Raw genomic sequence first — 16,820 nt, forward strand, 5'->3', positions numbered from 1 at the left:
AATTTCAGGAAAATCAAGCGATAAATAGAGTTTGTTGAAATAGACCGATCCCTGGTTCACTTTCTGGAAAAAACGTGTATTAAATACCAGTCAAGGCAAGACCTAATTTACATATAAAGAGATTTTCTTCATCTTCGTACCTAACTCGTTAATTAGATTACTAGCTTTCCCGTTTAAAATTTTCCTTCGATAATCGTTTGTTAAGAATAAACTTTAGTTACAACGAAATTTTTCCTCTGCCTAGAACCATCTCCAGGGCGTCACCTTCAGTTCAGTGGTCGTCAGCTAGTAAAATAATTATTCGCACTCACTTCGCACACATTATTATTCTCTTTCGTTTAGTATTCGCTGAACAAGCAAAGTAGCAACATCAGGGGAGAGGCCATCGTTTATTTGCGAGTTTCCAAACAGATATTTTGCAAACAAACTCCCATTTACATAATGTGCTACTTATTAAATACTAGCAATATATTTTGTTTACATTTTTTGTTAGCCAAAAGCAAAAAAATGGTATTTGTGTAGCATATTTACTTTTTATATTTTGAGTGTTAGCATACGTACATACATCCTATTTCGTTGGATTTTTATCAACGACTGAACCACGATGATGTTACTTTTACTAACACAGCCACATTTCCAATTTTGGTGACCACTGCTCTAGATATAAACAAGAAATAAAAGAGACACATATAAACTTGACAGCAAATCATCTTGTTCCCATGGTTCAACTATATATGGTTGGCTCATCTGTACAGCAACAAAATATGTCTGTTCAAATTGTCAAAATCTATGTATTGGTATTAGGCGAATGTAATAGAAACGTCAATTGTTGTGTCAAGCATTGCAACATTGTAGTCGACTGGATTTTGAGATATTGAATTCGTAAACAAAAAATCGTGATTAGAACAATAACTTTTCACGAAAAACATGAATTGATGTAATTGCAAATTATATCAGCGAAAACTTCATAAAATTAATTGCTAAGCGATTGCTATCCATAGCGCATACAAATTGGACAGCAAATTAATAAATAGCTTGAACTCTTCAGAGGAAAAATGCAATCTCATCTCTGCCGAAGGACCCAAATTGATTGACACACAATAAAAATCAAGGAAAGGATCTCCATTTTCGTTGCTGCAATCAATAAAATTGTCCGAGTTTCTCATAAGCTTGGTAATATTCTCTGAAAATTTAAGAACCACACTGCCCTTATCCCGATCATTACACGCCATAAAAGTTAATATACGTTCTACAATTTAGTTTATTACATTAAAGGAATCAGGATGAGGCCATCACTAATGAAATGGGTGCAGTAATAAGAATCACCAGTCATCAAAGAAGTCGGCCAAGCATTCAGACTCAATCAGATGAAGATTATTACCAACCTTAAATATACACTATGGAGCAAAAGTGAACACTTAAGAATCAATTTTGCAGGTTATATCATACACAAAACATAGTGTTATAATATGACAGAAATCAACCAGGTTATTAGCATTGCCATTGTTTTTGGAGCAAAAATTAATTAATAAATAAAAACAACAACAAATGCATTTAACACAATTCGTCTTTAAGTAAGGATAGGTATAGTGTTCACTTTTGCACTCATTCAATTTTTTTGCACTTGGAAAAAGTAGGAGCGGCGTTAAATACCGTTATTAGGTATTTTACTAAGATAAAGGGTTGACTTGGTATTTGCTATTCCAGCTATAATCAGTTTGTCCTAGTTCGCTGTGAAAAGTGGAATTAATGTTTGCTCCAAAAACAATGGCAATGCTAATAACCTGGTGATTTCTGTCATATAACACTACGTTTTTTGTATGACATAACCTGCAAAATTGATTCTTAAGTGTTCACTTTTGCACCATAGTGTATATTCCTTTTTAAATGTTAGATCAGGCATTCCAGGCTCCCTATCGCACCAACGAAAAAGTCGGACAACTGCAAAAGATGATGTACCATAACTTTAGCGATGAAGATGTAGAGACTGTTTTACAAAACCCAGAGGTATATAAAGCAAACCTTCTTTACGTTCCATTTATTAAAAGAGATGGAGCTATAAGTTAAGCATCAGACGACAAAAAATATCCCAGCAACGGTGCTGCCATGAGAACTCTTTGCCACGTTTCCACTGCCTACCATGAGCCATTTTCTCCCTGTTACACCATTTCGCAACAGGGTGAAATATGAAAGCTCTTTTAATAAATATTTTGGAAAAAATCGAAGCGTTTAAGGTCTTTAGGAGCTTGGAAAAATTGGCCACTTCCTGGTTGGGCTCGTTCTCCACATATCACACACTTGGACATGTTTCTTTTTTATATTACAAATTTTAATTTGTAAATATATGAAGTTTGAAAATGAATTTATATAATTTTCGAAGCAGACTTCAAAAACAACAGCTTTTTGGTTGTTTTTGTAACCTTTGTTTACGTTTTGCATTCTCTATTTCCTTTTGATAATTCCATCGACCATGCAATGAAAATAATAAAATCAGCTGATGAGATGAGCCAACCATATAATTGAGCCATGTCTTGTTCCCAGGGATTCAAGATAAGTGAATGCCTAAATTATTTATTGTGGATTCATTGTAGGCATGTCCAAACATTCTTTCAAAAAAATCGTCCAGTGTAAACGGGTGAATAAGTTCTTTGTGATAAGTTTTTGTCGTGCATCTGAAACTTTGCAAAGTAAACACCTCACTATCACTAAATGTTGAGATGCGGGGAAACTTTCATGTATTTTTTTCAATATCATAAAATTATTTATTTATTATGTCCAGCCCTGGCTTTAACATACCAACTATGATTTAAAATAGTTTTAAATATGGAATAAAAATCTTAGTTTTATTCAATCAAATTATAGGAGAGCGTACAAAATGGTTATTTCTTTTATAAAAAATATCAGGGGCGGAAACTGTTATTCCTTTTATAATATAATTCCTTGCAAAACTATTAATTTTGGACTTTTAATATATTTGGATCAAGATAAAAATTATTTTCGGATTTTATTACCTGAGTCCGATAGAACTAGTTAAACTCGGACTTTTAAAAATAAAAGTCCGGAAATAAAAGCTAAATCCGGACTTTTTTACTTTTTCAGGCCAAAATTAAAGTCAGGCTTGATAACAAAGAAACCGCTTAAACAATTTTTTTTAATTCGGATAAGCCGTTTCTTTGTTATCGAGCCGGACTTTTATTTTGGCATTAAAAAATAAAAGTCCTGATTTAACTTTTATTTCCGGACTTTTATTTTTAAAAGTCCGAGTTTAACTAGTTCTATTGGACTCAAAAAATAAAAATACAGATTTTACTTTTATATGTGGACTTTTATAGAAAAAGTTCGGAAAATCAAAAGGATGCATGATTCCACATGATATTGCTATAGGGATACCTGAGAACTCGAAACATTTTCACCTAGGACAATTTTTGACCCGGACTTTTTCGAATCCGAAAAAAAATAATTATTATTTTCCGTCCCTGAAAAATATGTTTAGAGGGCAACAAAAATTTGGCACTCTTGTCAAACCAAATAACACTTTCGCGAATTTCATGTTAAAACATTTCTATAAAAACAAGAAGATTTAACTCCTACACCTTTTCATCCCGGATGATTATACAAATTATTGCCATATGTATTACGTATTAATTTTTTTCTGTGTATTACTAAAAAAAGAAACAAATTTTAAAAATGTTATCGAAAATATCTCATCATAACTAAATAAAAATCCACATATTCAGTTTTTTTCATTACAAAGACAGAGCGTAAAAAAAGATTTTCTTTTGTTCGTCAAAATTTTCGACAAAAAAACAAATTTAAAATTTCTAACCAAGAAATGCCTTAATATTTGCCGGAAATCTATATTTGTTACGTTTTTAAACAAAATATTTTTATAATACAAATTCGCAAAGCCATTATTTGACTAGCTGTGCAGTCAAAATTAAAAAAAAAGAAAACCGGAAAAAGCATCCGACAATCGAGCCACCATCAATAAACAAAATCATATCCGAATAATATCAAATAAAATAGCGAGAACTAAGAGAGCAATAAAAAGGGGATAATCCGCAATAGCAATACATATCCTTGGCATACATAACTATATTTATATACTAATACAAAATATATACAATTAATTTGCATAAATTACATACAAATGAATCTAAAAAACTCCAAATTTTTCAAACGTATTCAGGAATTACGCCGCCTCTCCAAGGAAAAATTGCGTAAAGAGAAAACTCGTGGTGTGCGTATTGATCGCGAATTGGAATGCGCATTAAAGGAGCGAAATGGTGATGGTGTTCATCCGATGCATCGTAAACCTAATGAAGATGACATGGAAAAGAAAGAGCTCGATAACAAAAATGAAGTAACTAAGAAATACGAAGTTGTTTCGGACGGTTTAATTCAGTTAAATAATGTTTGCTTTCGTTTGAAATGCGCTAGTTTACTAAAGACTCCACAGGGACCACGAGAGGAGCCACATTATGTGACGAGGTAAGTTGGCAGAAAAAAGTTTTGGTAACGTGTTTTACAAAACGGTGCACCATCTAATTTTTATAAAAATTTATCAATGGTGGCATCAAAATACGCGTTTCGACCTCGGTTTTTAGAATCTGAAAGCGAAAATTAAAAATTGTATTTCCCTCAAAAGATATTTACAAATAACCAGAAAATGACCATGAGGGGCCCGATCCTATCTGCGTTGGCGGTCTTCGGCTGCGATTTATATAATTAACCTTGGGTGGGTTCAACACCGGTTTGGGGATCAAAATTATATCCGCGCAGAATACCTTTCTGCATTAGTGTGTGTGTGTTGTGGACTTCTAGCAAAATATAACAACCAAATTAAAATTTGAGTCGATTATGTATTTGCTTATATCTTTTGACGGAAATAAAAATTTTAATTTTCGCTTTCGGACTCGAAAGGCGTATTTTGAAACCCCCTTAATAGTTTTTGATAAAAATTAGGTCGTGCACAGTCTTGTAAAATATTAGCAAAGTTTTAATCGATCTATTAATATCATTACTCATGGTATGGGGGAATCCCAAATGTAAGCGTGTAGTATAAGTCTATGTATTGTTTGGAGTACTAGAGAATGTGTAAGCGTTGTCGTAGTGTGTGTCATTGGTATGCTGTGTCCACAATTTTAATGCATGCAAGTGCTCGAAGAGATGTACCTATGCACTGTCATTTTGTCGGAAATAGTGTTTAAAAACACATAGTTAAGTATACAAGTCTAAGATGAAATTTTTTTCTTTTCAGGATTTTTTTGGTTGTAAAATGTTTGTACATTATTTGGTAAGGTTTATGTGAAAGTAAAGTGTAAGCAAAGTATAAAAAAAATAATAATAAAAATATAGCAAACTAAATCAAAATATATATAAATTAAACTAACTAAAATAAAAAAAAAAACATAAAATAAAATAAAATTAAATATGTTGGTTTGATGAGCTTGAGGCTGTAAAGTAAATAAAACACGTTTATTTTCCTTTTTATTTTTTAAATATTTAATTGGTCGATATTTCGACTTCAACCTGAAGTCATCATCAGGAACGCAATGATGTGCTTGATCATTTGCGTTCCTGATGATGACTTCAGGTTGAAGTCGAAATATCGACCAATGAAATATTTTAAAAATAAAAAGGAAAATAAACGTATTTTATTTACTTTACGGCCTCAAGCTCATCAAACCAACATATTTAATCATACCAAATAAGGGCAACAAAATATAGAAATAAAATAAAATAAAATAAAAGAAAATAAAATAAAATAAAACAAACAAAAAGTAAATAAAATTTAATGAAATAAAAAAAAATAAAAAAAATATGTGAAAATAAATAAAATAAAATAAAATAAAACAAAATATAATAAAATAAAACAAAAAAAACACAATAAATTACAATAAAATGACAGGAAATGAACTGAAGCGAAATGAAATTAAAACTAAATTAAATTGAATGACAGTAAATTAAATTAAGTTACTTAAATAATTGGCGCTTAACCGTTTAAGCAGTTATGACCGTCTAACAAGGCACGCCAGCCGTTTCTTCCATCTGCCAACAAGCGCCAATTGGTCACACCATCGGAGTCCAAATCGTTTTCCACCTTCCTTACAGCGGAGTGGAGGCCGCTCCCTTCCTCTGATTTCATAGGCGAGTTCCGATATTTTCTTAGCCGGACCGTCATCTTTCCTTCGCATCACATGGCCCAGCCTGCGTAGCCGCTGCGTTTTAATTCGCTGGACTATGTTGATGTCTGCGTAAGGCTCGTACACCCAGAGAAAAAATCGTTCGAAAACGAACGCAACAAGTTCAAAATTAAGAACGTTCGTTGACAAAAGTCTGTTAAGTACGTTTTTTCTTAACTCGTGACCGATTGGCTTGTTTTAAGAACAGTTTTTCAAAGCACACCGTTCGTATTTTATGACCAGGTTGGTATTGATGTGTGAAACTTTTGTGCTCATTTCAAGCACTGCTTGGGCTTGATTTAAGATTTTTCGTTCTCACACTTCGAGAACGATTTGGGGTCGATTTAACATTTTTCGGTCTCAATTCAAGAACGGTTTGTGCTTGATCATTGATGGGAGGAAGGTAATTTTTTAATTATTACCCACTTATTTATTTATTTTTTATTAATAAATAATTTTTTTGTTATTAATAAGAATTAGTAGCAAAAAAACTATTATTAAACGCCAAAAGGTTTGAAAAAAAAAACGCATAATATGCATTTTTTCATATATTTCCCTTATCGAGAAATTTTTCTTATTTCATGATGCAATCTGAATATATATGTAAAACATTTCATAACAAGTTTGAGAAGTACCTTAATGGAACTGAACGAAAAATAAGAGCTAAAAAAATAGAATATAAAAAAATTGTTTTAAAAAACTTCAGAATTTGACGGCAATCGAACTCGCGCCACACGATTGCAAACGCAACATCATAGCCGCTAGGCCACTACAACCGCTTCATATTGTAACGCATTTGCTGCAAATCCTCTTATTTGCAATCCTCTGCTAAGTTCGAATCACTAAACTGTTGAATAAATAACTCCAATATTGAATAATGGAAAAATGGCCTTTATTAAAGTACTTCACAATAACACTTATACTTTGCTACTCGCTGGCTTAATAACCAAACTGATTGATAACTCAAATGAAACTCTACTATTGGCCGCCAGATCGCATGCTTAATCAAAATGATTGATAGCTCAACTCAAACTGAATTACTTTTTACTCGCTTGTGCCGCTTTTATAGTTTACGCTGCATACATCTAGGCTCTTCTATTTCCAGAACTTACCAACTATTTCGAGTGTTTATAGTTCTCATATAGTTTCTACTTGTTTACACTTTTCTACTTTTCAGCGTCTCTCAGATATATGTGAGTTTGTAGTTTACAGTTTCTCGCACACACATAGGCGTATAAGTAAATGCATCTGTGTGTGACATATCTCGGCTGCCTTATATATGTGCATACATGATTTGATTATTGACGTAAACACCCCTTAGCATGGCCTTAGCATCACCTTAGTGATGGTATAGCTTAGTGATGCTAATATCCGTGACACTGCCCTCCACCTAAGTCTTATCGTCCCGATCAGACAAATCTCTCGATCTAAACGCTGCTAAGCTCTCCAAATGAACCACCCTTCTATTTCGTGGTTTCCCAATTGTTTGTATGCGGTAGATGGCATCACTGATCCTTTTTACAACTTTGTACGGGCCTTCCCAACTGCACCAAAATTTGGAAGGAACACTTTTCCGCCGGTGAGGGTTGTTTAACAGTACCAAATCTCCCGCCAAGAAACCTTCCGAATTAAAGTTCTTGTCATGCCAGTGTTTCATCTTACTACTCATTACCCTGGGCCGTTCCTTCACACTCTGTTGTTTGGCCAATGAACCACTTCGTAGAGCTTGCGCTGGACGGATTTGCTTTGCATAATCGGTATCGTTCCCACATTTCACAACAGTAGTGCGCTCCGGCTTGAAACTACCCTCGCATTCTTTCTCGGAAATTCGTTGCTTCGTTTTCCTGCGTCTTTTAGGTTTTGTCAATGCCAGTGTTTCTCTCGCAGGTACTTTTGATTTTGATTTAGTTTGCCCATTCGATCTATCAACCTTTGCCTTTGACTTTCGTGGTCTTTGTCGAGTCTTTTCCACCAGTACCCGATTACTGCTGAACCCTTTTTCCAAACTAAAGTTAAGTGGTATGTCCTGGTTCTCATAACGCATCACCCTTCTCTGCATATCGATCTTGATGTCATGGTCAACCAAGAAATCCACTCCCAATATAACTTCATCAACAATCTCCGCCACAACAAATTTGTGTAGAACCATGACCTTCCCAATCAATACTTCACATATCACTTCTCCTTGAACTTGGTTATACTCGCCAGTGACCGTACGCAACTTTGCCCCAGGTAACGATTTTACTCTCCTGTTGACCAAGTCAGATCGGATCAAGGAATGAGATGCGCCCGTATCTACAGTCAGTACTCGTTCTTTGTCATCCACATTCCCTCTGACGGTAAGACTGCTCGATTTTCTATCAATCTGCGACACAGATATCACAGGACATTCAATAGCCGGGGCAAGTTTTCGTTCTTTATATCCGACACGCTCTTGCTCATCTCCTCCAGTTTTGCGTTTACGGCCACCCACATTGTTGGAACTATTAGGACCAAGATCGCAATGACGTGCAATGTGACCTGGGTTGCCGCACTTTAAACATTTAATAACTCCGGTATTCTTCTGTTGAGAATCCTTCAGTGCTTCCAAAATTGTGTCTACCCACTCTGGCCTTTCTAATTCCACACGGCGTGCTTTGAAAACTGGCTTACATAGAAGCGACGCTGTTTCCTGAATCAGAGCTTGTGACACCGTTTCTGCGAATGTTGGCTTTGGGTTTGCGTATGCAGCTCGCTTTGTTTCGGCGTCCCGTATGCCATTTATAAAGCTCTGAATTTCTACGCTTTCAGTGTATTCCACGGGTGCGTCCGCATTCGCTAAATGTGCTAGCCTTTCAATATCCGACGCAAACTCTTGCAATGTTTCACCAGGCCTCTGGAAGCGGTTCAGCAACTCCATTTGGTATATCTGTCTCCTATGCTCAGTTCCGTATCGTCTCTCTAAAGCGTCCATCAATGCTTCATAACAGTTCCGTTCGCCCTCTGGAATGGTTTGTAAAATCTCAGCTGCAGGCCCTTTCAACGCCATGAATAATGCAGCAACTTTATCCTCCGCATTCCATTGGTTCACTGCTGCGGTCTTCTCAAACTGTAGCTTAAAGACCTGGAAAGGAACAGAACCGTCAAAGGATGGTGTTTTTACCTTTGGATTACTCGCTGAAACTGCTGGACGATTTAATTGTAACTGCTTCATACGACCCTTCAAATCATGGGATTCAAGGGGTTGTGTAGCGCAATATATAGCTTCGCCAACCCAATTGTCAACCTCACCTTCGAGCGGCGAATCCCGTTTCACTAACAGACGAGGCTCTGGCGACCCCAAACTCCTCATGGAACTTGGGGGTGGGGAGGGAGGGATGGCCTGAAGGTTCAATGTGGCCATATAAATCGTTCCCGAGATGGTCGGGCCAGCACCTTAATGGTGCTGTGTTACCGGAGCGTATCGGATCTGTATCCGACAAAGGACCATCACATCGAAAACACTTCCCAAAGCCTTCGGGGAGTAACCTAATCGCTACAACAACAACAACAACAACCCTTCAAATCATCGACTTCTGCCTGAAATTGAGCGATTTTTGCATCCTGCGCTTCCAGCTTTGATGTTACCCTTGCTTCCTGTGCTTCTAACTGTGAAGACATTTGTGCCACCTGCAATGATAAGCGCTCCTCTTGTTCTTCCATCTTTGATGTTATGCGTGTCTCCTGCGATTCCAGTTGGGATGCCATATATGTCTTCTGTTCTTCGAGCTGTGTTTCCATCTTGGATGTTATTTGTGTCGACATTTCTGACATACGCGTTTCTTGGGCTTCAATCTTCGATGTAATCTGTGTCGACATTTCTAACATACTCGTTTCTTGTGCTTCAATTTTCTATGTTATTCGTGTCTCTTGGGATTCCATCTGTGATGACATTGTCGATGTTTGAGCAGATATTGCAGCCAAAATCATGTTCAAGTCTCTGCTCGTAACTATCTGCGATGTTTCGTTTTTCTCTTAAATTTTTGTTACTTCCTCGCCATCAAGATGAAAGTCATACTCTTCCACATCAATTCCTTCCGCTTCCATTGCCTCTCGTAGCCGTGCCTGAAGTTCAAGTTTAACGCCGCTTGTATTCAATCCACGGCTCTCCAACTCCTTCTTTAGTTGCTGGATCTTCAATTCACTGAACTTTGCCATGTCCTTGTTGTCCTCTGGAATTTATTCAACAATTTCTCTTCTGACACCAATTGTAACGAATTTGCTGCAAATCCTCTGCTAAGTTCGAATCACTAAACTGTTGAATAAATAACTCCAATATTGAATAATGGCCTTTATTAAAGTACTTCACAATAACACTTATACTTTGCTACTCGCTGGCTTAATAACCAAACTGATTGATAACTCAAATGAAACTCTACTATTGGCCGCCAGATCGCGTGCTTAATCAAACTGATTGATAGCTCAACTCAAACTGAATTACTTTTTACTCGCTTGTGCCGCTTTTATAGTTTACGCTGCATACATCTAGGCTCTTCTATTTCCAGAACTTACCAACTATTTCGAGTGTTTATAGGTCTCATATAGTTTCTACTTGTATACAATTTTCTACTTTTCAGCGTCTCTCAGATATATGTGAGTTTGTAGTTTACAGTCTCTCGCACACACATAGGCGTATAAGTAAATGCATCTGTGTGTGACATATCTCGGCTGCCTTATATATGTGTATACATGATTTGATTATTGACGTAAACACCGCTTAGCATGGCCTTAGCATCGCCTTAGTGATGGTATAGCTTAGAGATGCTAATATCCGTGACAATATCTTACGCCAAATGTTGTATTTCACACTGTAGTGCACACGAATTGTACCGTTTCTTTTTTCGTGAACTTAATTTAAGAACATTATGCTTAATTTAAGAACATCGTTCTCATTAATAGAACATTTGTTCATATTTTAAGAACAACTGTTCTCTTTTCAAGAACATGGTTGTCAGTTCAAGAACAAGGTTATTGTTTTGAGAAGAGGTCGTTCGTTTTTCAAGAACAAAAAAGTAAGAACATGAAAAGCTTGAATTGAGTCCGGTGGTGCTGGATATTATAACGGCGTTTTTCTATGAGTGATACAGCCCATCATTAAATCTTCTTCGGTATTCGCCATCGCCAACGCGTAGAGCTCCTTAAATCTTTCGAAAACCATTTCTCGTGAACACTCCCAGAAAGGCTTCATCTGATGTCGTCATGGTCCATGCTTCTGCACCATATAGCAGGACGGGTACGATAAGTGACTTGTAGAGCATGATTTTCGTTTGCCGAGAGAAGACTTTATTTTTCAATTGCCTGCCTTGTCCAAAGTAGCATTTATTGGCAAGAGTGATTCTTCGCTGGATTTCAGAGCTGATGTTGTTGCTAGTGTTGATGCTGGTTCCCAAATATCTAAACGAAGTCTTTTACTATTTCGAAATTATGGCTGCCAACAGTAGAGTGGTTGCCAAGGCGCATATGCGCTGACTTTATGCTCGATGACAGCAGGTACTTTGTTTTGTCCTCATTCACCATCAAACCCATATATTCCGCTTCTTTTTCCAGTTTGGAGTAAGCAGAACATACGGCGCGGGTGTTCCAGACGATACATCAATGTCATCAGCATACTCGTACACCAGTAATTGGTTCACGAGCGGCTATGTTCTGCAGCTAGTATAATTTTCTCCAGCATCAAATTAAAGAAATCGCAAGATAGGGGGTCACCCTGTCTGAAACCTCGTTTAGTTTGGACTGAGCTGATGGTGTTGCTGAACGTCATTTTACACAGCCGTATAAGTTTTGCGTGGAAACCAAATTCAGACATAGCGGCTTTAAAATCGACGAAGAGGTGATGTGTATCCATTCTTTTTTTGCGGGTTTTTTCCAAGATTTGGCGACTTGTGAAGATCTGATCGATGGTATATTTACCAGGTCTGAAGCCGCACTGCTAAGATCAAATCAGCCAATTCACGATGGGCTTCAGTCTTTTGCGCAATACACATGATAGGACCTTATATGCGCTATTAAGGAGGCTGATTCCGCGATTGTTGGCGAAGTTTGCAGGATACCCTTGTGGGCGGGGCAAAGAACACTTAGATTCCAATCGCCGAGCACGTAAAGAATCTGATGCATGCGCTTACCAACTCCTCGCCGCCGTATTTGAATAGCTCCGCAGGCAAACCATCAGCGTCCGTGGCCTTGTTGTTTTTAATCTGATTATTGCTATTGTGACTTCCATCATCATCATCGATTGTGGGATCGCGCTCATCATCCCAGTGCGGTATATCGCTGTCTGCATTTAGGAGAGCAGAGAAGTGTTCTCTCCATAATCTAAACACTCTGTGGACGTCGGTTACAAGGTCGCCGTTTTCGTTCTTTGCATTGCGTAGCCGGTGTTAGACCGATCCAGATTATAATAGAAGTGATATGTAGAATTTCGGTCTCGCTCGGAACCACCGAAATTGTGCAAACAAAAGAAAGAAATCTAAACTGCAAATGTTACCCTAATTAGTTCGGAACTATCGAAAAAGTACCAATAAACCCACTAATTATGAAGTGGAAATTTGTATCTAATTCCGAGCTATAGAAAAGGTAATGCAGCAGGGACAATTACCACCGCCAATGACATCGCCACTAGTAGGAGTTCCGAATGCACTAAAAGCGCACCATTTTTGAACTGGAGATTTTCCCTGCCGTGCAACTATAGTTTTAATATGGAGAGGAGGAGGGAAGAAAAAAGTTAAATAGAAGAGAGGGAAAGCACATGAAGAGAGTAAATAATAAGAAAAGACATCTGTAGTTATGTTAGGTCATCTTGTAATCTAATAAATTGAAACATTGCTCCTTTCCAGTGGCATAAAAGGCAGTATTTGTGTATCCAATTCACGTTACAGTATGATTGGACACGTCGGAAAGACATTGGGATTCAAATTGGTTAAAGAAGCTAAGCTTTGGAATATTTTATGGACAGATTCACTGCCAGGTGTAGAATTGTACAAGAGCATGAAACGTTTTCAACAGATCAACCATTATCCAGGTATGATGGAGATCTGTCGCAAAGACCTGCTCTCGCGCAACTTAAATCGTATGCTGAAACTCTTTCCACATGAATATAAAATATTTCCAAAAACATGGATATTCCCAGCTGAGTGAGTACAAATTGATGGATATATAGCCTATTCGGATATTGATAATCCACTTTCCACTTTCTTTACGTACATTTCTAGTTACGGCGACGCCTTGAACTATTCCCTTAATAATATTAAGAATAAGGCCCGCACATTTATAATTAAACCAGATTCGGGTGCTATGGGTCGTGGAATTTGGCTGACTAACGATCTGAAATCAATTAACCCTTCGGAGCGTATGATATGCCAAACGTACATTAATAAGGTATTTATGATTGATTTCGTTTATCAGGGGGCATAGTATGGATAATATCCAGTAAGCGCTAATCCGTTGCTAACTTTTTTTCCTTCCTTATTTGTACTTAACTTTTTGGAAAACCTTTCTGTTACAGCATCTCTAACTTCCTAATAAACTGAAAAATTCTTTTTTACTTGATCTTCTCTACGCGGTACCGATCTCCGTCTTAGTTTTCTGCCATAGAGGAGTGCCGAGGGAAGAGTTGGTAAAAAGCATACAACGCCAAATACTGTAGAAGGCGCGTGCAGTCCTTTAACCGCGTAAAAAGCTCCATATATGCTGCTATTGAGTTCCCTGCAAAGCTTAAACGGCTTCCGCAAAAATGTTGCGAAACACCATCACTATCGTCAGGACTACAAATAAAGGACCCCTACGCAGCCAAACTGGGCTTCAGGAAGCCTAGGGTAATTAAAACCGTAGATCTATATCGCAATGGTACTATTATGACAAAAAGTTATGAAAAAAAACATCCCAGAAAACATTTATTTCGACATCTAAATTTGGCAACAGAAGGGGAGTCCTTTACTAAATTGGTAAAACAGGGAGCGGAGGACTTGAACTCTTCGCTTTGGCGCTAGCTATCGAAATCTGGAATGACTGGTTAGAAACAGAGAGGAAGTGTGATGGACTTACCTAAGAGATGTTCGCCCGACTGCCATCGATGAGCGTCCATAGAAGTTATTCAAGAGCCGGAACTTTTTCATTCAATCACCTGCTGTGATATTTCCGGTTTACTAAGTTAGGTTAGGTTAGGTGGAAGCCACCCAGATAGGTGAAGCTCACTTGGACAACATAAAGGTCCGTTGTGGTACCACATACAATAAATTAACGATGACGTAGCTATAGCTACTTACAGAATCTTTACGTCCTACGAAATTCCAAGTGAGTCGCGACCGAAGTAAATTCGCCAAGTTCTGGCAAAAGCTCGGCAATCAACATCCATACAGCTACAGCAGGATGGGGTTTCAAGTATATTGAGACGTACCGCATGGATTCCCATTGGACAGTGCCCTATCAAAACCTTAATAACCATGGATAGATGAGCCTTAGTGAACCCAATTACCCCAATTACTTCGCCAGTTCCGGAGTACTAACGCTGCAGCGAAAATGGGTGAAAGTGAGACAGTCAATGCATCAGTTTTGCACTACAGGTCTAATGACTACCTACGAACTGGTGCTAATTGGATGCAGATCGGGACAGTTGGCAATGAATCTTACACCAACAGTGCTATAGTCTGAGCAGTGAGCACTATATATTTAAATGAATAAATCAAAAGCAATGACTGGCCAGCTAAGAACGCGTTCAAAAGTCCTACTCTTTGCAATTGCCATTTCGTAGGGCATCATAATGTTAAATGTGTCAGTTGAAAGCACTGTGATAGGACGCAGTTAGTACTAATACAGTCTTTTAATGAGATAGTTCGACGCTAGTTCGGAACTAGTGCGATTCTCTGCAAGAAAGTTACGGTCCTTGAGCTGATATAAGCCCATATAATTCCGTTGCCAAAACCCGGTCTTCTCGTTTATATAACACGACTTATCCAGAGTAACTGTTTATTGAAAGATATTTTTTGAGCCGTTTTATTACCTTTCGGAATACAGGCCAATAGTTTTCAGAGACGAAGCAAATTTTATTCTATGACAAATTACTGGAGTCAATATAAAATGGCATTATTAAATTGGGTCCCTGGTCGTTATGTTTTCTAAAACTTTTACCATTTTGCTTTCGTAGCCTCTCTTAATCGATGGATACAAATTCGATTTACGGGTCTACACCTTAATCACCTCCGTGGATCCCCTGCGCATCTTCGTTTACAACGAAGGTTTGGCACGTTTTGCTACGAGCAAATATGTTGAGCCCACATCGGAGAATAGTAGCGATCTCTTCATGCATCTGACCAATTATTCGGTTAATAAACGCAACTCCCAATATGATCTATGCGATAATGATGATTGTGGTAGTAAACGCAAATTCAGCGCCATAAATAACTGGCTCAGACGACAGAATTATGAGGTCGATAAGTTTTGGGGTAATATCGATGATATTATTATTAAGACAGTATTGAGCGCTTGGCCAATGCTAAAACATAACTATCATGCTTGCTTTCCGGCACACGACAAGATTCAGGCTTGCTTCGAAATACTCGGCTTCGACATATTAGTCGACTCGAAAATGAAACCCTATGTGCTCGAAGTGAACCACTCGCCGAGCTATCATACACATGAGTTGGTTGATCGTCAAGTGAAAAAAGCGCTAATACGGGATACCCTAGTGATGGTTAGTACTCCATTGGCTGATAAAAAGCAAATACTGCGTGAGGATCGTAAACGGATCAAGCAAAGGTTGCTCAAATTGAAACAGTCTGACAAGTGAGTATAAGTATTTCGTAATTTTATTTCGAATCGTATATAGAGGCTTAATTAAAATATTTTCTTTAGCGGCACTACTGTGTTACAGCGCACTACAACAACACGTGCCGACATCAATAATGCATCAGCTTCGGTAGCAGAAGGTGATTCACCGCCCCCGCTTGAAGATCAACCGGATACTGCCGGTCTAAGCGCTCTATCGCAGCAAATTGCTTGGGAGGAAAGTCATTTAGGAGATTTTCGTCGTGTTATGCCTTCACATGATTCAGATCGCTTAAATTATTATTGTCAATTCTTTGCACTGCAAAATCAGGCATCAATTTATAGTGAAACAGCAGCAAGCAAAAAACGCGAGGAAGTCTCAAAGAAGCTGCGCTTGGAAATCGAAGAGAAAAAACAACGTCAAATGGAAGTTATCTCTGGTCAAAGACGTCGCATGAAACTTGAAGAACGTCGGCGAAAACGCCCCGCTTTGCCAAGAGCAATTGCCGAACACCATCGATTGACACGTTTTCGTGCTAAAGAAAATTGGACTCCGGGGTTTATATCGGAGGCGGAAGAGCGCTTACGTCGCACTTGGATGCAAATGAGAGGAGAAATGTTGCGCAACAACAAAATTGTACAAATGGTAAGTAAAAAAAATTTGGGAGAATACATGGTTGTCAATTCTTCCTAATAGTAGGTGTTTAGCCGTCTAGGCGCCTTTTGTAGGGTTGCACAATGTACGGCAGTCGTTTCTTCTTCTTGGAGATCGAAAATAACAAAACAAAACTATTGAAAGATTAAAATATAATTTATCCCTTATTTCGAGCTTAGCATTAGGCCGAGAGGACTTTGCTT

The 16,820-nt window shown here is 37.8% G+C and overlaps 2 protein-coding genes across 6 annotated transcripts in view; both read left to right on the top strand.

The window, feature by feature from the left end:
* The window catches only part of LOC137236526 (cell division cycle 5-related protein-like), a 276,855-nt gene that overhangs the window by 38,382 nt on the left and 221,653 nt on the right, over nt 1–16,820 (top strand). The gene's annotated exons all lie outside the window — the stretch shown is intronic.
* Nucleotides 877–16,820, top strand: part of TTLL6B (Tubulin tyrosine ligase-like 6B) — a 98,976-nt gene continuing 83,032 nt past the window's right edge. For 2 of the 5 annotated variants that reach the window (XM_067759240.1, XM_067759239.1), the window contains exons 1-8: nt 877–1,173; nt 1,261–1,437; nt 1,895–2,007; nt 4,190–4,491; nt 13,037–13,333; nt 13,412–13,577; nt 15,343–15,980; nt 16,050–16,608. In XM_067759240.1, the coding sequence (XP_067615341.1) occupies nt 1,368–1,437; nt 1,895–2,007; nt 4,190–4,491; nt 13,037–13,333; nt 13,412–13,577; nt 15,343–15,980; nt 16,050–16,608 (2,145 nt within the window). In that variant the 5' untranslated portion in view covers nt 877–1,173; nt 1,261–1,367. Of the gene's footprint in view, nt 1,174–1,260; nt 1,438–1,894; nt 2,008–3,629; nt 4,492–13,036; nt 13,334–13,411; nt 13,578–15,342; nt 15,981–16,049; nt 16,609–16,820 lie in introns of those variants that run through there. The other 3 variants (XM_067759238.1, XM_067759242.1, XM_067759241.1) reach the window with 3 other exon arrangements.

The sequence above is a fragment of the Eurosta solidaginis genome, chromosome 1 (genome assembly GCF_040869045.1).
Source record: "Eurosta solidaginis isolate ZX-2024a chromosome 1, ASM4086904v1, whole genome shotgun sequence".
Taxonomy (NCBI): domain Eukaryota; kingdom Metazoa; phylum Arthropoda; class Insecta; order Diptera; family Tephritidae; genus Eurosta; species Eurosta solidaginis.